Source organism: Phyllobates terribilis, unplaced genomic scaffold (assembly GCF_046119375.1).
Source record: "Phyllobates terribilis strain yellow unplaced genomic scaffold, ASM4611937v1 Scaffold_1__5_contigs__length_1240528914, whole genome shotgun sequence".
In the NCBI taxonomy this organism is placed as follows: Eukaryota; Metazoa; Chordata; class Amphibia; order Anura; family Dendrobatidae; genus Phyllobates; species Phyllobates terribilis.
The window spans coordinates 865,490,943-865,515,114 of NW_027362761.1; the positions used below are offsets into that span (position 1 = coordinate 865,490,943).

At 41.3% G+C, this 24,172-nt stretch overlaps 1 protein-coding gene across 7 annotated transcripts in view; it reads right to left on the minus strand.

The window, feature by feature from the left end:
* Positions 1-24,172, minus strand: part of LOC141153938 (uncharacterized) — a 109,424-nt gene that overhangs the window by 47,040 nt on the left and 38,212 nt on the right. For all 7 annotated transcript variants that reach the window (XM_073639258.1, XM_073639292.1, XM_073639283.1 and 4 more), the window contains 8 exons: positions 22,252-22,524; positions 17,224-17,370; positions 16,862-17,134; positions 8,857-9,021; positions 7,842-8,006; positions 7,526-7,741; positions 6,983-7,207; positions 6,691-6,900 (listed from right to left, as the gene is read on the minus strand). In XM_073639258.1, coding sequence (XP_073495359.1) covers positions 6,691-6,900; positions 6,983-7,207; positions 7,526-7,741; positions 7,842-8,006; positions 8,857-9,021; positions 16,862-17,134; positions 17,224-17,370; positions 22,252-22,524 — 1,674 coding nt within the window. The remainder of the gene's footprint in view (positions 1-6,690; positions 6,901-6,982; positions 7,208-7,525; positions 7,742-7,841; positions 8,007-8,856; positions 9,022-16,861; positions 17,135-17,223; positions 17,371-22,251; positions 22,525-24,172) is intronic.

Sequence of the window (24,172 nt, forward strand, 5' to 3'; positions counted from 1 at the left end):
AAGAGGTTACCTTGACCGAGAAAGCTGCTTTCTATAGCCAGCACCCCTCTCCATAAGGTCTCCATGTTCAGACATGGCCATAACCTATGTAAGAGGTCTGTCTTCTGTGCACTTGGGACACAGCGTATACAGATACAGCCCTAAATAAAATTTCCTGCAAGTGGCCCTCCTCAATGGGGTCAATATCTTCCTCCCACTACTCGAGAAGTGCCGCATTTAGTACTTCCACATTGATCATAAATTATGCAAAATTTTGGCAAAAAGCTAAATGATCTTTTGTACAGTGTTCGGTCTGTGATACATTATGTGTATATTGTGTCATAAGCCCCATTTAAATAAAGATTTATTCATTGGCGGTGGGAGGTAATAGATCAGGTATTTTATTTCATACAAAACTTTTTAAATTTGACATTTTCACCACCATTAAGAAGGATTGCTACTGTGTATGTGGTTGCCTACCCTTTTTGATTGTATGGGCTAGCACTGACGGTGCCTTTAGCAAGACAAGTATGTTCATCATGATGTGGCAACTTCCTAGCACTTAAGACTAGCATACTCATCACCATTCATTGGCAACTAGTTAACTTTAACAGCTTTCCAATTTGGAAGAAAGGAAGGGGAAAAAAAAGCAAAAAAAAAAGAAACGCAAATTCACCAAGAATCATAACTTATTTTTTAGTTCACAAAGCCAACATTTTTTATTTAGAGGACAGGTTTTAGTATTGATATGTGGGGTCGTAAGGTCATTACACTTTGGAGGTGAGGAAGTGTAAGTGATTATTATTGTCAGTCTATATCTCTAGCGCTCCATCCATCTCTCTATACCAGTTTCTACCTTAGAGCTTTCTTGTATTGTATTAATCTTTTCCCTTTTCTAATTCAGATTCAGCTTGTGATTATGGGCAACAAAGAAAACAGTTTGGTCTGATCCACATTGTAGCCTCTCAAGTCTACACGGCAGGACCCCACCACCCCCAACACATCAAGAGGGTCGCAGAGCGGCCAGTCCTTGCCACGAACTCCAGCCCCCGGGGTGGGGTTCCTGGGCTCAACTTCCCTAGGGCACAGTATTACAACAGACTCCCTAAGCCTTCCCCTAGGGGGCAGGGATGAGGGTCCCTTATGTGGGGTTCAGGTTTGTCTAGCTGGGAGTTCCCCTGGGCTCCCCACTCTCAATCTCCCCGTGCTTCACACCAAAGATTCCACAGTTTCAAAGTTCAGGATTCTCGCTTCCAATTCACGGCGCTCCCCTTAGGCCTAGCCTCTAGGCCCAGGGTCTTCACGAAAGTCATGGTGACAGTCATGGCCCTTTTTTGTCCCAAGTGAATCCTAGTCATCTTTTACCTTGACGACCTTCGGATCAAGGTCCCGTCCTGAGAACTTGCAGCTGACTCCACACGCTTTCTCGCCTTGGCTGGCTCATCAACAGGGTGAAGTAGTCTCTGATCCCCACCCAATGCCTAGTTTTTCTGAGCACGATTTTCGATACTCCCCGTGCGAGAGTTTTCCTCCATGAAGAAACGGTTTCCTCCTTTCTTCTTGCGATTCTCTCCCTCAGATGCCCATCGTCATGTCCACTTCGGGTCTGCATAAGAGTGCTGGGCATATTGATCGCCTCAATAGAAGCGATGCCTTTTGTGCAGTTCCACTCTCGCTCCCGAGTCATAGTCGGAGTTGGTGTCATGGAAATTGAGAAGTCGGAGGTTTGGCTTACCGACTCCACAGCCCTGCCTACTGGGCCGCCCGGCGCACATCCAGTCCGACAGTACCAAGGCCATCGCGTACATCAATTATCAGGGCGGAACTTGAAGCAGATCAGTCCTGTCCGAGGTCTCTCGTATTCTGGCGTGGGAAGAACAAAAAGTGCCAACGATCACAGCAGTACACATTCCTGGATTGGACAACTGGGCCGCCGTGTTTCTAAGCCACAAGGGCATCACCTTGGGCAAGTGGTCCCTGAACCCATCGGTCTTCAGGCAGATCTGTCAAAAGGTGGGGCACACCCGACATCGACCAGATGGCATCCAGTGTGAACAACAAGGTCCTTTGTTTTGTGTCCAGGTCTGTCAACCCTCTCGCGATCGGCTCCGATGCCCTGGTTCTTCTGTGGCCAGTTAAGCCTTGTGTATCCATTTCCACCCCTGCAACTGAACCCCAGGCTCATCAAGAAGATCAAAGCGGAAGGGGTACCAGTCATCCTCATTGCTCCTGACTAGCCCAGAAGAGTTTGGTACGCAGAAGTGGTTAACCTCATAGCAGATGCCCCGTGGAAGCTACCAGATCATCCAGACCTTCATTCCAGGGACCCCTCTTCCACCAGAATTCACCCTCCCTCAATTTAACTGCATGGCTGTTGAAGCAGCTGACCTAAGAGATGACCGTTTCTTCAGACCATGATTAAAGCAAGGAAGCCAGATTCCTCCCTTTTCGTTGGTGCAAAGACAACCCCCATGTCCTTCTCGCTTGCTTCATTTAGGTCTGTCTCTCAGATCCCTTTATCGGGTTAACCCCTTTGCAACCCAAGGTGGTTTGCACGTTAATGACCAGGCCAATTTTTACAATTCTGACCACTGTCACTTTATGAGATAATTACTCTGGAACGCTTCAACGGATCCCCCTGATTCTGAGACTGTTTTTTCGTGACATATTGTACTTCATGATAGTGGTAAAATTTCTTCGACATCACTTGCGTTTATTTGTGAAAAAAACGGAAATTTGGCGAAAATTTTGCAATTTTCAAAATTTGAATTTTTATGCCCTTAAAATCAGAGAGATATGTCACACAAAAGAGTTAATAAATAACATTTCCCACATGACTACTTTACATCAGCACAATTTTAGAACCCAATTTTTTTTTGTTAGGGAGCTATAAGGGTTAAAAGTTGACCAGCGATTTCTCATTTTTCCAAAAAAATTTACAAAACCATTTTTTTTAGGGACCACATCACATTTGAAGTCACTTTGAGGGATATTTATGACAGAAAACTGCACCCCTCAAGGTGCTCAAAACCACATTCAAGAACTTTATTAACCCTTCAGGTGCTTCACAGGAATTTTTGGAATGTGGAAGAAAAAAATTAACATTTAACTTTTTTCACAAAAATGTTACTTTAGACCCAATTTTTTTTATTTTCGCAGGGGTAACAGGAAAAAATGGACCCCAAAATTTGTTGTGCAATTTACCCTGGGCAAGCAGATACCCCATGTGTGGGGAAAAAACACTGTTTGGGCGCATGGCAGGGCTGGGAAGGGAAGGAGCGCCATTTGACTTTTTGATTGTAAAATTTGCTTGAATAATTAGCGGACGCCATGTTGCGTTTGGAGAGCCCCTGATGTGCCTAAACAGTGGAAACCCCCCACAAGTGACCCCATTTTGGAAACTAGACCCCCCAAGGCACCTATCTAGATGCATAGTGAGAACATGGAACCCTAGGTGCTTCACAAATTGATTCGTAAAAATGAAAAAGTATTTTTTTTTCCACTTTTTCATTTTTACGAATCAATTTGTGAAGCACCTGAGGGTTCCAAGTGCTCACTATGCATCTAGATTGGTGCCTTGGGGGGGTCTAGTTTCCAAAATGGGGTCACTTGTGGGGGAGCTCCACTGTTTAGGCACATCAGGGGCTCTCCAAACGCAACATGGTGTCCGCTAACAATTTGAGCAGATTTTCCATTCAATTTGTTAGCGGACACCATGTCGCGTTTGGAGAACCCCTGATGTGCCTAAACAGTGGAGCTCCCCCACAAGTGACCCCATTTTGGAAACTATACCCCTCAAGGATTTTATTAAGGGGTATAGCGAACATTTTGAACCCAGAGGTACGACACAGAATTTGATAACATTAGGTCATCATATTGAATAAGTTGTCATTACTCTTGAGCGCAAGTGCTCGCTACTTGAGTTTGCATCGGGTACTCAGGTATGCACCATGTATCACGGGTGCTCAAGTGAAATGCTTGAGTCCCCGCCCACATGTTTCACGGTTATTAGACACCCCTAAAAAAACATGCGGGGATCGCTCGTGCATGGCGGGCAATCCCCGCGAGGTTTTTTTGGCCGCGAAGCATATGGGGCGGAGACTCAAGCAACCGCGATACTCAGTGCATACCCGAGCACCCGATGCAAACTCAAGTAGTGAGCACTTGCGTTCAACACTAGTTGCCATATCGTCATCTTTTTTTTACTTTTGAAAAAAAAAAAAAACAACCCCAACCCTAACATTAGCACAACCGCAACTCCAGCCCTAGCGTTTATTTTTTACGCCGTTCCTCATGCGGTATAAGTGATGAGATTACTTTATTCTTCGGGTCGGTGCGATTACAGCGATACCAGAATCATATCGGGTTTTTATGATAGACAGCTGTCACACACTAAAAGACACATATTTTGTAAAATCTAGTTTTTGCATCGCCATATTTTGGCAGACAAGAGTTATGTGACGGCTTGTTTTTTGCGGGATGAGTAGACTTTTTTATTGGTGCCATTTTCAGGCATGTGACATTTTTTGATCGCTTTCTATTCCAGCTTTTGGGAGGCAGAATAAACAAAAACCAACAATTCAGGAATTGTGTTTTTTTACATTTTTTTATTCTACTCCGCGTGTGGTAAAATTGATAAGGTAGCTTTATTCTTCGGGTCACTACGTTTACAGCGGTACCACATTTATATAGTTTTTTATGTTTTGGCGCTTTTACACAGTAAATTATTTTTTTGCATCGCTTTATTCTGAGAGCTGTAACTTTTTGATTTTTCGGATGATGGAGCTGTATGGCGGCTTGTTTTTTGCGGGACGAGATGACGTTTTCAGTGGTACCATTTTTATTTATATTCGTCTTTTTGATCGTGTGTTATTCCATTTTTTGTTTGGCGGTATGATGATAAAGCATTGTTTTTTGCTTTGTTTTTTATTTTATTTTTTACCGTGTTCACTGAAGGGGTTAACTAGTGGAACAGTTTTCTAGGTCAGGTCGTTACGGACGCGGCGATACCAAATGTGTGTACTTTTATTGTTTGTTTGGTTTTTTTTTCATAATAATATTTATTGATGGGTACATTCTATTTTTATTTTTAGTGGATTATTTTTTTTATTTATTTTTTTTAATATTTTTACAATTTTTTTTTTTTTTTTATTTTGTTCACTTTCTGGGAGTTTTTTTACTTTGTGCCACCATGGGACTTTCACTTTTTTTATTCTGATCGCCTGCATGGCACAGGAATGCAGCACCATCCCTGTGCCATGCAGGCTGTCACCGCTGGACAGGGAGAAGATAGTTTGGAGATGCACTGCGCATGTCCAAACAATCTTCCTGCTGTCTGGTGACTCGGATGTTGTCATGACGACATCGGGTCGTCATGGCAACACCTGGGAAGCCGCGGCAGACAGCGCTGGAGGCCGGAAGAGGAGGTGAGTATCTGCGATCAACTCCCCTTGCCACCGCAATGCTACGATCGACTTCGATCGCAGCATTGCGGGGGTTAATGTGCTGGGAGCGGTGCAGGACCGCTCCCTGCACATAGTACCGGGTGTCAGCTGTGAATCAGCTGACACCCGGCGGCGATCGCGCCCGCACAGCCTGTGTGCGCGCGCGATCACGATGACGTACTAATACGGGTCAGACTCTTAAAGCCCAGGACACAGACGCGTATTAGTACGTCATGGGCTTTAAAGGGGGTTAAAGCTCTACATTTCCATCTTTCCAGAACAGCATCTTTCAGACACTCAGATTCCTTGTTTGCGATTCCTGAGGGTGACAGCAGAGGGATTCCTCCCTCTGTAGCCACCATCGCTCATTGGATCCTCTCTGCCATCCTGGAAGCGTATCAACCACAAAATACACGGCCTCCATCAGGGGTAAAGGCCCACTCTATCTGTGCAGCGGGGGCTTCCTGGGCTGCTTACCATCAAGCCTCAGCATTGCAGCTCTGCAAGGCTGCTAACTGTAGAACCTTGCAAAGGTATTTAAGAAAGACGAAAATCTATACCTATGCCTCGGCTAACGTGAGCTTGGGTATGAAGGTTTGGTTAGCGGCAGTCGCTCAGTATTAGATGGTTCTGAGTGTTCTTTTTTCCACCCTTGGGACTGCTTTAGGAAGTCCTATGGTCTCCTGTGTCCCCCAGTGAAGCGATAGATAAAAGAGGATTTTTGGTACCCACTGTAAAATTTCTCAGAAACTTCATTGGGAGACACAGCATCCTCCCTTGTTGTGGTTGTTTGAATTTGTTTCACTCGCTGCTTCTTCTACTGCTTTCTCACCAACGGATTAGCTTTGTGCCAGTTGGTGGCTGAATTCTGCTGCTGCGGAACTAACTTTTTCTGCCCAAATTCAGCCTCCCAGTGGCAGCAGCATACACACACTATCTCCTGTGTACCCCAATGAAGGCTCTGAGGTGCCAAGCTTTGGTGATGTAGGACCCAAAGAAACAGGCTGCAGCACGTATTGTGCCAAGAGGAGTTTTTAATGGGTCCAGGTTTTAGGAGAGGCCATTAGAGCCGGGAGGGATTGGCTGTTCCAGTATCTCCAATTCCAGGATTTGGAACTGGCTATTTAAGGCAGCACACACAGCCTCATTGTGTTTTATTTTCACCTTTGTGCCAAGGAAAGGCTGCTTCTTGTTTGTGAAGACTTGTGAGGAATCCCTACAAAATATATATATTTGAAAAGATAATTTTAGTAAAATTCAGATTTACCTTCAGTTTCTTTGTTAAATTCTGAATTACTCCAGTAATCCGCCTGTTCTCTTGAAGTACGCCGTCGTTGAGCTTTTTGGTATCAAAATGTAAGCCTTGGAATTCACTTAGCCATTCAATAAATTCTTCTTTGCATTTCAGTTCTTGTTTAAGCTCATTTTCCATACCGTTTAGAAGCACCTTGACTTCAGAAAAGCCATCTTCAACATTCTAGACATGGAAATAATTAACTATTAAATATCCCAACGTGGCCAAGCGAAACTTGTAAAACGTTGTCAAGTGGCATACGCACCTTTATCACATCGTCTTTCTTATATATCAGTTCAGTTATAAATTCAATTTCGCAGTCCTTGAGCTCCTCCGCCAAAGTATCTGACCATTTTGAGCCACATTGTTCAAGCGATTGGAACTGTAGAAGGAGCTGATCATTTTTCTTTTGCAGAACACATAATTCATTCTCAAAGTCTTTGACTGAACTGTAATGTGTTTCCTCGACAGCGGCGTTCTTATATAGACCCTACGGGAAAGAAATAAAAAAAAAGTTACCAAAAACTATCTTTAGGCCAACTTTATTTAGCTGATCAGTGTGTAACCTACATATTCCAGCAGTGTAAAAGCTGGATGTGACTTTATAGAACCTACTATCTGGACTGCCTGTGAATAATGCACAAATAAAATACTTTTCCCCAGGGAATTTTGCCCAAAACACTCCATATCTGTGTTGGCTGAATCTCTTCAAGGAAAATCTGTATCTCCCGAGACTGGCATAACACAACCCATACCTCCCTAGACTGGCATAGCCCAACCCTTAAATCATTGCAGACCAGAACTATACCTTAAACTTATAGAGCAGCATTTGCATTTCAGAATTTAGCTTGACATGTTCAGTTTGTAGATTTCCAAACGTCCTAGAGGAAGTTGATGAGAGGGATTCTTTTATAGCGCTCATGGATTGATTTTGAGTTTGGGTCATACTTTGGAGTTCGCAACAGATGTTACTCAGTGAGCTGTGATGATCTGAATAAACTGTGTAAATTTTACCCATGAGATCCTTAAAAAAAATAAAATAAATAAATTAGAGATAAAATTGTCACATTTAATTCAGCCAACTCACAGCAAGTAATGTCTTACAACCTGACCAGTTCTATTACCTTCCACTCTTGATTCTTTCCTTCCAGAATTTCAGTACGCTCAGCTAGTTCATCCTCTTCTTGCACAGGCTCATTTTGCATTTGATGCAGAGCTCTGACTTTTTTCTCCAGGAAATCCACCTCTTCTAACAAGTCAAAGTTCTTCCTCTGCTCTGCTTCCACCTTCTGGATTAAAAGCATTAAACATTCAGCACAAGAAACACAATCCAACATTATAGATTACATGTGGTCATTCTAACAAATCTCAGTAACTTAGGAATCACTGTCCTGAAAACATATACAATTTAAAAACAAACCTATAATGGGGTATTCCAACCTGAAGAAATGGTGGCACACTGTTATTGTATGCAATTACTATATGATCATGAGAGTGAAGTCTCTGGGAAACCCAACAATCTCAAATATGAAGAAGCCACAATGCAGATTCAACACTGGGGGCTCCTTCAGTCTTTGCCTGCAGAGCAGCGCCCTGGTCACCCTGTGCAGGGAAACCGCACCACTGAAGTCTCCTCTTCCCCAGGATCAGCAAGATCCCAGACGTTGTACTTCCCCAGATAATAAAGTGATATGACATACTGATAGGATGTCCTGAGTATATTAGATGAAACACCTGCTTAAAAGCATAAAAATAAAGTGTACCTGTCGTGTTATACATTCAGTCCGCTCTATAGATAGCATGGTATGAAGCGGAGCAGAATGATATATAGGTTTGTAGGAAAAGATTCAGTATAACTCGCATTTAATTCATTTAAATCCCTGGTGTTTGTAGGGATGAGTCCAATAGGCGGTCCTATTCAGTGATTGACAGTCTTCCCTGTATGACTGTACATGCAGAGTTTGCTGTCAATCACTGAATAGGACCGCCCATTGGACGCCATCCCTACAAACACCAGGGATTTCAATGAATAAAATGCAAGGTTTACTGAAACTTTCCACACAAAAATGCTGAATCATTCCTCCAGTTCCTCCAATTCTATAGCATCTTCAACATGTCAGGTTCCTTGTGTTAGATTACCTCATGCAGTTGCTGTATTTGCTCTTGCAAAGAAGAGATTTCCTGTAACCTTTCTTTTACTTCATTGACCTTCTCAAGTAGATGCGCATGGCTCTCATCACGCTCCTTTGTCACAGTTTGGAGTTTTGTCTGAGAGGTTATCAATTCATCTTGTACCTGTGCAACCTAACAACAATCAAGAGTTAACCACTTCGCACCAGAGCCTGTTTTTGCCTTCGTGACCGGGCCAATTTTTTCAATTCTGACCACTGTCACTTTATGAGGTAATTACTCTGGAACGCTTCAACGTATTCCCCTGATTCTGAGATTGTTTTTTCATGACATATTGTACTTCATGATAGTGGTAAAATTTCTTCCATATAACTTGCGTTTATTTGTGAAAAAATCGGAAATTTGGCGAAAATTTAGAAAATTTTGCAATTTTCAAACTTTGAATTTTCATGCCCTTAAATCAGAGAGATATGTCACACAAAATAGTTAATAAATAACATTTCCCACATGTCTACTTTACATCAGCACAATTTTGGAACCAAAATTTTTTTTTGTTAGGGAGCTATAAGGGTTAAAAGTTGACCAGCGATTTCTCATTTTTCCAACAAAATTTACAAAAACATTTTTTTAGGGACCACATCATATTTGAAGTCACTTTGAGGGGTCTTTATGACAGAAAATACCCAAAAGTGACACCATTCTAAAAACTGCACCCCTCAAGGTGCTCAAAACCACATTCAAGAACTTTATTAACCCTTCAGGTGCTTCACAGGAATTTTTGGAATGTGGAAAAAAAAAATTAACATTTAACTTTTTTCACAAAAATGTTACTTTAGACCCAATTTTTTTTATTTTCACAGGGGTAACAGGAAAAAATGGACCCCAAATTTTTTTGTGCAATTTCTCTTGAGCGTGCTGATACCCCATATGTGAGGGAAAACCACTGTTTGGGCGCACTGCAGGGTTCGGAAGGGAAGGAGCGCCATTAGACTTTTTGAATGTAAAATTTGTCTGAATAATTAGCAGACGCCATGTTGCGTTTGGAGAGCTCCTGATGTGCCTAAACAGTGGAAACCCCCCACAAGTGACACCATTTTGGAAACTAGACCCCTTAGGGAACTTATCTAGATGTGTGGTGAGCACCTTGAACCCCAAGGTGCTTCACAGAAGTTTATAATATTGAGCTGTAAAAATAAAATTTTCACATTTTTCCCACAAAACCGTTTTTCATCCCTTAATTTTGCATTATCATAAGGGTAATAGGATAAATTGCACCATGAAATTTGTTGTGCAATTTCTCCTGAACACGCTGATACCCCATATGTGGAGGCAAATTACTGTTTGGGCGCATGGCAGGGTTTGAAAGGGAAGGAGCGCCATTTGACTTTTTGAATGTAAAATTTGTTTGAATAATTAGCGGACGCCATGTTGCATTTGGGGAGCCCCTAATGTGACTAAACAGTGGAAACCCCCCACAAGTGCCACTATTTTGGAAACTAGACCCCTTAGGGAACTTATCTAGATGTGTGGTGAGCACCTCGCACCCCCAGCTGCTTCACAGAAGTTTATAATATTGAGCCGTAAAAATAAAATTTTCACATTTTTCCCACAAAAAATCTTTTTCATTCTCTAATTTTGTATTATCATAAGGCTAACAGGATAAATTGCACCATGAAGTTTGTTGTGCAATTTCTCCTGAACACGCCGATACCCCATATGTGAGGGAAAACCACTGTTTGGGCGATCGGCAGGGATTGAAAGGGAAGGAGCGCCATTTGACTTTTTGAATGTAAAATTTGTTTGAATAATTAGCGGACGCCATGTCACATTTGTGGAGCCCCTAATGTGTCTAAACAGCGGAAACCCCCCACAAGTGCCACCATTTTGGAAACTAGACCCCTTAGGGAACTTATCTAGATGTGTGGTGAGCACCTTGCACCCCCAGCTGCTTCACAGAAGTTTATAATATTGAGCCGTGAAAATAAAATTTTCACATTTTTCCCATAAAAAATGTTTTTCATCCCCTAATTTTGCATTATCATAAGGATAACCGGAGAAATTGCACCATGAAATTTGTTGTACAATTTCTCCTGAGTACGCCGATACCCCATATGTGGGGGAAAACCACTGCTTTGGTGTACGGCAGGGTTCGGAAGAGAAAGGAGCGCCATGTTGGCTGGGATAGGCAGCAGACACCATGTCACATTTGAAGAGTCGCTGACATGCCAAAACAGCAGAAACCCCCACAAATGACCCCATTTTGTAAACTACACCTCTCAAGGAATTCATCTAGGGAAGTAGTGAGTATTTTTTAATTTTTAAATTTATACCATTGGGCAGTGAAAAAAGCATAATTATATTTTTACCACAAAAAAATGTTTTACCCTCAGATTTTACATTTTCACACAGGGCAATGGGTAAAAATGGTGCCGAAATGTGTCACACAATTTCTTCTAAAAGTGTCAATACCCCATATGTGGCTGTATCGTACCGCTTAGCCATACGGTGAGATCTGGGGGGGACGGAGTGCTATTTGACAATTGGAGAACAAATTATTGTAGAATAGGCATTTGGATTTGGGAGCACAAAATTTTCTGAATTTCTTTTGGGGGGCAAGGGTCATTTTGCTTTTCCAGAGCCTTTCTGCTACCAGTAACTTGGAAGTCCCTTATATTTTTAACAGATGACGGACCTGAGTGGGGACTAGCTTTTTTTGAGGACTGAGTTGAAGCTTTTATTGGGAACATTTTACGTAACATTTATCCGGCGCTCGAGGCTGAGCACTTACATCGGGGTTTCCATCTAAATTTCCAAGTGATGTAATTCAGATGAAACCCCTGCAGGATCCATTCACTATAATGAGGCAGCAGAGTTACTCTGGACACCGTCTGGCCTCTGTGTAGCGGTGTCCTTTTTTTCAGAAGTGCACAAAACTGTGGCCAACCGCACTTTTATGCACGCCTAAAACAAATGACACCGTGGGATCCCAGGCTAGACGGCGTCCACAGTGGCCTATATCTGTCTCATTACAGGGAATCTTCCGTCATGGGTTCCGGCTGAATCATGTATTTCAGAGATTTACACGGAAACTCTGGTGTAAGTGCTCAGTGCAGAGCACAGGATAAATGTGGGCAGAGCCTTACTGGGATCTTTGGGGACATAATAAACAAATCAGTAGCAGGTGAAGAATTGGTTTTATTTATTTTTTACGCCGTTCCTAGTGTGATATAACTGATTAGATTACTTTATTCTTCGGGTCGGTGCGATTACAGAGATACCAGATTGATATCGGGTTTTTATGACTGACAGCTGTCACACACTAAAAGACGCTTTTTTTGCAAAATCTAGTTTTTGCATCACCATATTTTGAGAGCTATAATTTTTCCATATTTCGGCCGACAGAGTGATGTGACGGCTTGTTTTTTGCGGGACGAGTTGACATTTTTATTGGTACCATTTTTGGGGACGTGACATTTTTTGATCGCTTTCTATTCCGTTTTTTGGGAGGTAAAATTAACAAAAACAAACAATTCAGGAATTGTTTTTTGAGTTTTTTTTTTATGCCGTTCTGCGTGTGGTAAAAGTGATCAGGCAGCATTATTCTTGGGGTAAGTACGTTTATAGCGATACTACACTTACTGTATTTTTTTATGTTTTGGCGCTTTTACACAATAAAACTATTTTATAGAAAAAAATATTTTTTTTGCATTGCTTTATTCTGAGCGCTATAACTTTTTTATTTTTCGGCTGATGGAGCTGTATGGCGGCTTTTTTTTTGCGTAACAAGATGACGTTTTCAGTGGTACCATTTTTATTTCTATTTTGTTTTTTGATCGCATTTTTTTCCACTTTTTGTTTGGCGATATGATGAAAAAGCATATTTTTTTGCTCCGTTTTTTATTTATTTTTATTACGGTGTGCACAGAAGGAGTTAATTAGTGTGACAGTTTTATAGCTCGGGTTGTTTCGGACGCGGCGATACCAAATATGTGTACTTTTTTTGGTTTTGTAAAAATATACGGATTTATTGGTTTAATATTTTATTTATTTATTTTTATTTATTTTGTGATTTTTTTATTAATAGTTTAAAAACTTTTTTTTTACTTTTTTTCACATTTTTTCTTAGTCCCTGTATGGGACATTAATTTTTATTTTTCTGATCTCTGATCTCATGTAATGTAATAGACATATATTACATTACATGAGATCTTCCCTGACTGTTTCAGTCAGAGTCTCCTGTCTGGCTACAGCTGCAGCTGAGCCAGACAGGACACCATATATGGCAGAGCTGGAGGCGGTCATGTGACCTCCAGCTGCCATAGCAACCCCAGGTCCTGGAAGGACTCGGAGGTCTTCGGAGAGGTAAGTTGACGACCCCCTCTCCTCCTGCTGTCTCCTATATGCCGCGATCACTATAGATCACAGCATATAGAAGACAGCTAAGGGTTAACATCACTGGGACCTGATCTAATCAGGTCCCGATGATGTACCCTGTCAGAGCTAATGCTCTGCACCGGAATCGCAGCGCTTGCAGGACCCTGGGGATCCTGAGCGCTGCGAGACCACCCACCGTTTTTAAACGTCGGCGCTGCACAGAGCCCGGCAAGCGCCGACGTTTATCTACAGTGGGCGGTCGGGAACCGGTTAACACTGCGTCTTTACACCTGAGAAACTGGGATTTTAGAGGAAAAGGCACGAGAGTCAGTTTAACCATGTGGTATAGCCTCCCTCAATTCACAAAAGTCTTCATTTCTTTCCTCTCTACATTGCAGAAATTGTGCACGAACTCAACCACATAAGGTCATGTTTACATAGTTTTAAAATGAGTGCGTTTGTAAAGGAACACACTATTAGCATGTGGACTTATGGAAATGTAATTTAGGGGTTTCTTATATTCAAAAAAGCTACTACAAGCAAAACACAGAAATAGGTCAAAGCAAAGACTTAAGGAGGACCCAATTTGTATCATCTCCCTCTGGGCATTACCACAGATGTCTCTGGGGGGCGTGTACTTCTCCCACTGCTTGATGTTGACCAATCGTAAATCAGGCAGTGTTGTGCAGGGGAGAAAAGAACACGCCCTCAGAGACAAATCTCTGGTAACGCCAAGTTGAACTATAACAAATTATAACCTGAAAACTTTACAAGACTATCTCCGCAATGGAGAGGAGAAATTAAAATCTAAGTTTTAGTCAGCTCTGCAGCCACTATGCCAAGATGTGGCCAATTTAACATGATCAAGCTGGTGAATGGTCCTCTTTAAGAGTGGGCACTCAATGGGGGATACCTCAACCCAGCAACTTTTTAAAAAAAAACAAAAAAACAAATCTACATTTAAGTTTCAACATTTCAAATTTAAAAATGTGTAAAATTTTGATAACTTATATCTAGTAGGTTCACTTAATTTCCATATACAACCAGTGAACTTTTCAATTTAATTCATAAAAGTGAAGAAATAACATTGCATATTTAATCCATTTATGGTAGATGATCATTTTCTACTACTGAGGTAGTAACTTGGATGGCTGGTATACTAACTGCTTTTTCTTGATCTTGCAAGCTGCCATATATATTTTCCTTTTCACTTCGCAGTCTCTGGAGCAACTGCTGGAACTGCTCCTGTTCTTGGCGAAGAGACGCCACGTCCAGTCCACACTGCTGCAGCTGCTCGAGTACTGCAACGTTATCAGCCTTCATTTGTTTGGTGGAGGCCTCACTGAGACACATCTTCTCTTGCAGTTGTTGGAGCTCAGTTTCCAGCTCATTTAATTGGTTAGTCTTCCTAACTTGTTCATCGGTTAAGAGATTACGCTCATGTCTTAGCTGCTGCCAGGGCTGTGGAGTCGGAGTCGTGGAGTCGGTATAAAATGGACCGACTCCGAAAATGTATAATAAATTGGGTGCAGTAGATCAATGCAGTTTGTGGGGAATATTTTTTCATAGGAATTTGGGAAAGTTATGAAATGTCCTATAAATGGCTGTTCGATTCCTGATCTAAGGCTACATTCACACACAGTGTTTTTGCTGCATTTTATGAGGATACGTTTTTCAGCTGCAAAAGCAGATCAGCTTTTTAAAAAACCGCAACACCTGAAAGGTTTTTGAGCTCATAGATAATGTTTTCAATAGCAAAAGCAGATTAGAAAAACGCTGAACAAACGGACATGCTCATTACTTGTGAGGATCCGTTTTTGAGCCCAAAAACGGATCCTCACAAAACAATGTGTCTGAATGTCATATCTTGAAACCCATTGACTTTGCTGGGATACTCAGAGACCCTGCATTTTACTGCAAATAACGGATCCGCAAAAACGCTGTGTGTGAATCATGGCCGTAGCCATTGAGGTGCAAGGGGGGACAGCTGCCTCCCCCCCACCCCCCTAGAGGCAGGGGCACACACCTATCAAAGCTCACTTGTTTGCTGCAGGGCTCCCGTCTGCAGGGGGCAATCTCCCCTCCTCTGTCCTGTCTTCTGCAGTCTTCAGCAGAAAGAGGAGGGGGAGGGGAGCCTGCCCTGCACAGGATCCAATTCCTGGGCCCCGAGCTGGAGAAAGTGAAAGTACTACTGCTCATCTCTGTCACAGGAAGGTAACTAATGCTAATATGGTAGGTGATTATTATGTGCTATTGCTGTCTGTAGCTGTCATCCGTCTATCACACTCTATCCCTCCATCCATCTATCCCTCCAGCTATCCATCATTATATTCTATCTAAATATCTTGATTATTGTATCATAAAAATTATTAAATGTCTGATGTTCACATTGTACTACAATAAATTTTTCACTTAAATATAAGCAATATATGTGGGAGTCGGATTCGGTGTAAGGGAAATTGAGGAGTCGGAGTCGCAGGTTTGGCTTACCGACTTCACAGCCCAGGCTGCTGCATTTCCGCTCTTAATTTCTCAGCCTGATATTGAAACAGGGCAAGAAAGTCAGATTTCAGAGAAAAAAAAAAATCCATGACAGTACATTTTGGAAGAGCCAAGGAAATACCACGAGATTTAAAAGAGGACTTTGCTCCGTTACTAAACACCGGTGGGATCTCAGTACCTGGGACCCCAAAAGCTTATCTGTTTCTGGAAAACTGCAGAAGTTTCACTAAATCTAGTGAGAAAATTACGATCATACTACTAAAACATTTTTTTTCCCCCCAGAAGGAAGTTGGTGCATTTTAAAAACGATAATTTTAGACAGAAACTTAAAATGACGCCAGTCGAACACCATAGAAGGAATTTATGTAAAAGAAAGCCAACCCATGTAACTTATGGGTGACGACTATAAATAGGGGATCCAGTAATTGTGAAAGCCTACTCTTCTACCTGTCTTCTCCCAATCTCCCCTCAGCTGATTTATAACCACAGACTGCATCCAAGTTTAATGTGCAGGGGGAAAAAAACCTGCCATGTAGAGGCCTTCAATTCTGGCAACTAAATCACTAAAGTCTATTCTGTAATACAAATGAGGGGCTTTGGTGCACCCTTGGCGTGGCCAATTATTCAGTGCACTATTACACCCCTTTAAATTTGCATACAGAGCACTTAATCATATCTTGGCAGCATTCAAGTGAGTGTTACATTATCTCAGCGAGTGGCTCCGCACCTCCGCTCATTGTCATTGCCGCCTCCACTCTATACTGTATTGCAGACAGGGGTTATGCTAACACTGAGTGCGTCTCCTGCAGGGTCTGTGTGGAGGTGCAGAGCCGCTGACTGAGTTTGGGAACGCTCCCTTGAGCGCTGTCAATCAAGATATGACCAAGTGCTTTGAATGCAAATTGAGGCGGATGTAACAGTGTACCCGGCCCTTAGGCACTCCAAGAGCTCATATCAAGGTACATATGTTTGTTTTTTTTCTCTTCTTCTGGCAACTAAAACTTCATTCAATGCTGACCTTGTCAGGGAGGCTGACATCATGTAGTGCTCAAGAAAATGGTGTAAACAGGACAGTCTCTGTAAAGAAAGTTATCCCCTTTTCCCTTGTGTCCAAATTGCACAGTTCTATGAAACATACCTCCTCCTCCAGCTTTTGTCTGGAATTCTGCAGTTCATCCCTTTCTTGTGTAATACTTTCCATCTCTGCGGTGAGGTCAAGTATTTTCTGAGAAGATGCTGCTTTTTCTTTCTCAGCTTCTTTCAAGACAAACTCCTTGCTCTTCAAAGCCTCCACAACCTGCTCCAATTCAGTAGTCAGATTTTGTTTGGCCAGGTCAAAAACACATCTGTCTTCAGCAGCTTTGTCCAAGATCTGAATCTTCTCTTGCAATTCCCCCTCTAGCAAAGAGGACTTTGTGGAGATGAAAGAAAAAAAAAATGAGCAAGCACATCCCTGCAAATATGGCGGCTACTCTGTGATTTACGGTGGGGAATTCATACCTTTTCTTCAAGCAATGGAATCTCATTTTTCAGCTTTTCCACTCTCTGCCTCTGCTGCTGAAGCTCATCTTGAGCCTTTTGAAGCTCATCTTCAGCCTCTTGAAGCTCATCTTGAGCCTTTTGAAGCTCATCTAGGATTTCTGTTGACTAAAGGGTGAAAAATACCATTAAACATCATTCCTATAAACGGGTGGAAACAGTCAGACACTCTTAAAATCAAGCTATCTACACTGAGAGTGGTGAGATCAGTTGCCCCTGTAATCTCCCCTGAGTCTAAGCAGGGCACTTCATTGATTCAGTGACTCGATTGGTTACAGGTATAGTCCAGAATTATGCAATTCTGAGGCTTATGTAGATTTCTGCCTACAGACACCTATACGCCCAAATGGCTTGTATAAACTAAACATATATGCTAAAGAGAAAAAAAAAAAAAAGCATTGACAGCACATCCAAAAAATTATACATTGATCTAATGCTGCTAGGCAAAAATATACATTACTGAACATTCTGATCAGACTGTATGAAGCCCACTGCCACGTCACAGCGAACCTTAGTGGGTCCTAAATGTTATTGCCTTAACCACTTCGCACCAGAGCCTGTTTTTGCCTTCGTGACCAGGCCAATTTTTACAATTCTGACCACTGTCACTTTATGAAGTAATTACTCTGCAAAGCTTCTACGGATCCCCCTGATTCTGAGAATGTTTTTTCGTGACATATTGTACTTCATGATAGTGGTAAAATTTCTTCGATATCACTTGCGTTTATTTGTGAAAAAAACAGAAATTTGGCGAAAATTTAGCAATTTTCAAAATTTGAATTTTCATGCCCTTAAATCAGAGAGATATGTCACACAAAATAGTTAATAAATAACATTTCCCACATGACTACTTTACATCAGCACAATTTTGGAACCAAAATTTTTTTTTGCTAGGAGGCTATAAGGGTTAAAAGTTGACCAGCGATTTCTCATTTTTCCAACAAAATTTACAAAACCATTTTTTTAGGGACCACATCACATTTGAGAGGTCTTTATGACAGAAAATACCCAAAGGTGACACCATTCTAAAAACTGCACCCCTCAAGGAGCTCAAAACCACATTCAAGAACTTTATTAACCCTTCAGGTGCTTCACAGGAATTTTTGGAATGTGGAAGAAAAAATTAACATTTAACTTTTTCCACAAAAATGTTACTTTAGACCCAGTTTTTTTATTTTCACAGGGGTAACAGGAAAAAATGGACCCCAAAATATTTGTGCAATTTCTCTTGAGCGCGCTGATACCCCATATGTGAGGGAAAACCACTGTTTTGGCGCACAGCAGGGTTCGGAAGGGAAGGAGCGCCATTAGACTTTTTGAATGTAAAATTTGTTTGAATAATTAGCAGACGCTATGTCGCATTTGGGGAGCCCCTGATGTGCCTAAACAGTGGAAACCCACCACAAGTGACACCATTTTGGAAACTAGACCCCTTAGGGAACTTATCTAGATGTGTGGTGAGCACCTTGCACCCCCAGCTGCTTCACAGAAGTTTATAATATTGAGCCATAAAAATAAAATTTTCACATTTTTCCCACAAAAAACGTTTTTCATCCCTTAATTTTGCATTATCATAAGGGTAACAGGAGAAATTGCACCATGAAATTTGTTGTGCAATTTCTCCTGAGTACGCCGATACCCCATATGTGGGGGAAAACCACTGCTTTGTTGTACGGCAGGGTTCGGAAGAGAAAGGAGCGCCATGTTGGCTGGGATAGGCAGCAGACACCATGTCACATTTGAAGAGTCGCTGACGTGCCGAAACAGCAGAAACCCTCACAAGTGACCCCATTTTGTAAACTACACCTCTCAAGGAATTCATCTAGGGAAGTAGTGAGTATTTTTTAATTTTTAAATTTATACCATTGGGCAGTAAAAAAAGCATAATTATATTTTTACCACAAAAAAATGTTTTACCCTCAGATTTTACATTTTCACACAGGGCAATGGGTAAAAATGGTGCCGAAATGTGTCACATAATTTCTTCTAAAAGTGTCAATACCCCATATGTGGCTGTATCGTACCGCTCAGCGATACGGCGAGATCTGGGGGGGACGGAGCGCTATTTGACAATTGGAGAACAAATTATTGTAGAATAGGCATTTGGATTTGGGAGCACAAAATTTTCTGAATTTCTTTTGGGGGGCAAGGGCCATTTCGCTTTTCCAGAGCCTTTCTGCTACCAGTAACTTGGAAGTCCCTTATATTTTTAACAGATGACGGACCTGAGTGGGGACTAGCTTTTTTTGAGGACTGAGTTGAAGCTTTTATTGGGAACATTTTACGTAACATTTATCCGGCGCTCGAGGCTGAGCACTTACATCGGGGTTTCCATCTAAATTTCCAAGTGATGTAATTCAGATGAAACCCCTGCGGGATCCATTCACTGTAATGAGGCAGCAGAGTTACTCTGGACTCCGTCTGGCCTCTGTTTAGCGGTGTCCTTTTTTTCTGAAGTGCACAAAACTGTGGCCAACCGCACTTTTATACACGCCTAAAACAAATGACACCGTGGGATCCCAGGCTAGACGGTGTCCACAGTGGCCTATATCTGCCTCATTACAGGGAATCTTCCGTCATGGGTTCCGGCTGAATCACATATTTCAGAGATTTACACGGAAACTCTGGTGCAAGCGCTTAGCGCAGGATAAATGTGAGCAGAGCCTTACTGCGATCTTTGGGAGACATAATAAACAAATCAGTAGCAGGTGAAGAATTGGTTTTATCTATTTTTTACGCCGTTCCTCGTGTGGTATAAGTGATGAGATTACTTTATTCTTCGGGTCGGTGCGATTACAGAGATACCAGATTTATATCGGGTTTTTATGACTGACAGCTGTCACACACTAAGAGACGCTTTTTTTTTGCAAAATCTAGTTTTTGCATCACCATATTTTGAGAGCTATAATTTTTCCATATTTCGGCCGACAGTCATGTGACGGCTTGTTTTTTGCAGGACGAGTTGATATTTTTATTAGTACCATTTTTGGGTACGTGACATTTTTTGATCGCTTTCTATTCCGTTTTTTGGGAGGTAAAATTAACAAAAACCAACAATTCAGGAATTGTTTTTTGAGGTTTTTGTTTATGCCGTTCTGCGTGTGGTAAAAGTGATCAGGCAGCGTTATTCTTCGGGTCAGTACCTTTACAGTGATACTACACTTACTGTATATTTTTTTTATGTTTTGGCGCTTTTACACAAAACAATTTTATTGAAAAATATTTTTTTGGCATTGCTTTATTCTGAGCGCTATAACTTTTTTATTTTTCGGCTGATGGAGCTGTATGGCGACTTTTTTTTTGCGGAACAAGATGACGTTTTCAGCGGTACCATTTTTATTTCCATTTTGCTTTTTGATCGCATTTTTTTCCACTTTTTGTTTGGCGATATGATGAAAAAGCATATTTTTTTGCTCCGTTTTTTATTTATTTTTATTACGGTGTGCACAGAAGGAGTTAATTAGTGTGACAGTTTTATAGATCGGGTTGTTTCGGACGCGGCGATACCAAATATGTGTACTTTTTTTGTTTTTGCATAAATATACGGATTTATTGGTTTAATATTTTATTTAGTTGTTTTTATTTATTTTGTGATTTTTTTAAACAGTTTAAAAACATTTTTTTTTTACATTTTTACTTAGTCCCTGTATGGGACATTAATTTTTATTTTTCTGATCACTGATCTCATGTAATGTAATAGACATGTATTACATTACATGAGATCTTCGCTGTTTCACAGTCAGAGTCTCCTGCCAGGCTTCAGCTGCAGGCTGAGCCAGGCAGGACACCATATATGGCAGAGCTGGAGGCGGTCATGTGACCTCCAGCTGCCATAGCAACATCAGGTCCTGGAAGGTATCAGGGGTCTTCGGAGAGGTAAGTAAGACGACCCCCTCTCCTCTGTCTATCTTCTATATGCCGCGATCACTATAGATCGCGGCATATAGAACATAGCAAAGGGTTAACATCATTGGGACCTGATCCAATCAGGTCCCGATGATGTCCCCTGTCAGAGATATCGCTCTGCACCGCAAACGCAGCGCTTGCAGGACCCTGGGGGTCCTGAGCGCTGCGAGACCACCCACCGTTTTTAAACGCCGGCGCTGCACAGAGCCCAGCAAGCGCCAACGTTTATCTACAGTGAGAAGTCGCGAAGCGGTTAAGGGAGTGGCGTCGTGCGCTAACCACCTCCACAGCGATAATGCACCAGCACCGTGAACTGTCATGAACTGGTTTTTTGAGACTTGCGTTCTAAAAAATACCACACCAGGCGAGCACATATAGAATTTACTTAAAGAAGCACTCCTCCTCCCATCAAAGTTTTTATCCTCTTAATATATTGCAATCATCATATTATATAGCACTGGGTACTTACAATTGCTCATTAGCCTTTCTACCCAGCTAATTCTTTTCTTTGCTCTATGTAGAAACAGGAAGTCTCTTGTCCCTGCATTTATCATTTTCCCCTTCAACTTCTGAAACCGCAGCTCCTTCCTCCTCCCTGCTGGGGACTTTGCATTTACTTATGACTCATGCAGGGAAAATGGACCTCCTGTTTCTATATGGAAGGATTCAGCAAATCAGTTTTTAATCATGTTGTTATCTCAGACTAATGGAAAACAGAAGAATTAGCTGAGTAGAAAGGTAAAATGAGCAATTGTAAGTACACAGTGCTATATAATATGATGATTGCAATATATTAAAGAGGATAATAAAGTATATGGAAGTGCTTCTTTAAAAATAAAAAAGGCAGTGATGAATTGAGGCCCATGTTTTCATGCAAAACTGAATTAAGGCACCCTTGGAAGTAAAGTGTGAGGTTGCATTTTCAGGGTGTTTCCGGAGATATTAGTGTGGTGGAATAATTTGATTTTATTCTACAATTCAGGGGGACGGAGAGTTATGCCAAAAGTGTGACAATTGTACTGGTAGCAAAAGGGTTAATATAACATTGCAAAAAGCTTTACTAGTTTCATTTTTGTCCATTACCAGTTTTTGTAACTCCTCATTTGTCAGCTGCATTTGGTTCCACTTCTCGGACGCAGCTTTCAGTTGAGCAGTGAGGTCATGTATTTTTTGGCCAGCTTCAGATCCCTCTTTTTCAGACTTGTCCAGAGCTAATTTATTGGTCTCGATTTCATTGTGAAGATCTTTCAGTTCTAATTGCAGTTTCTCCTTTGACAGCACAATAATCTCTCGCTCACTAATGGCTTCCTTCAAAAGCAAAATGGTTTCCTGCAATTGGTTCTCAACTGAAGACGACTGGTAGAGGGGAAAAAAGTAAAAAGACAAAAGAGGTTGTATCATCTGCGGAATATGAACCGAGAATGTAGTATTGATATAAACACCATACCTTTTGTGCTAAAGATTCAATTTTACAGGTTAGCTCTTCTACCATCTGCATCTGCTCCTTAAGATTGTGTTGTGCCTTTCTGAGTTTCTATAGACTAAGGAAGATGAAACAAGACGACTCACAGAATTGTGAGCAGTTTCTAAGGCATCTTGCTGTATTTAAAGGGAGTCTGTCAGCAGGATTTGGCTACCTCATCTAAGAGCACCATGATGTAGGCAAAGAGACCCTGAATCCAATGATGTATCACTTAGATTACTGGGTGCAGAGCTGGGAAAGCTTTCCCCACCCACACCTAGCTCTGTATATACTATGGCTGTAGACAGTGAGCTGCCCATCACAGGAGGGGGCGCGTCTGACTAGCATCCATGCTATGCTGTATCCCAGCAATAAGATCCAGGTGCTAAAACAATCATTGCAAGCAAACAAAACCATGGAGCTTGATAAGAGAGGCATAGCTGTAAATCAGTGTTTCAGCCCCTACAGCATGCGGTCTTCAGATTACATAGCATCATCCTGCTGACAGATTCCCTTTAACCCTGCTGTTGTCTTCGGTCAAAAATGACCGATTTTGAACTTTAATATTTTTTAAAATATGCAAGATGAGGTTCTGAAACTTGTGGTTGATTGACTATTCCTCATTTGAGGGGTTCTTACTATGCGTATTGTTATATATATTTTTTTATGTTTACTTTTTGCTCCACAATTTTTTATACACTTGTACTCTTCGGTCAAAAATGACAGATAGCCTTTTATAGTGATCTCCAGCCATTTTATGAGTAAAATAAAGGAGCTAGAATCTCATTTTGGACTATATATTACATCTACTACTATTTATCAATTTATTTAGGTCCTTTTGGTCCATGCAGATTTACACATACATACATTTTCTCATTACAATACTGCTGATGGATTACCTTCCAGTATAGTTATGTGCCAAATATTTTTACCCTGCTGTTCCTGTAAAATAGTTCAATTCAGTTCTCAACATTTCATATTGTAAATGAACATATTCTCTTTTTTTACTTGTGTTCCCTGATCTAATTTCTGTGAAATGCTGACCTTAAAGAGTACTAATAAATTCTGTCTGAAAAGTGTGTTTGCTTTACTCTGAGCTCTTATCCTAAAGGGTGGGGGTGGGGTTTATTTTATCCCATCAGTAGACAATTGCCATAGTAGTCTATCCAGTTTCATTTTCAGTCCAGCTGGAGAGAGAGCAGAAAGGACATATACTGACAACAGAGTTCTAAAGGATCATCTTTACAGGTATGAAGCAGATAAACTATTTTTTTTTTATTGTCAAAGTATTCAATTCTTTTGATTAGATGGTATAGTGTAAAGCAGCAATTGATAGAATGAGTGCATGCTTATATGGTCTTGTTTGCGATGCTCCAGCATCACAATCGCAGGGGATTTCTCAATGTGTGATGGGGCCCTAATTGTGTTTATTGTTGTAAAACTGGTAATAGTTTGTTCTCTCATTGTATTATTATTTTTTATGTATATTTTATGTTTTCATTCCAGAGTGTTGCCTCTTTGCCTAATGAGAAAACATATAAT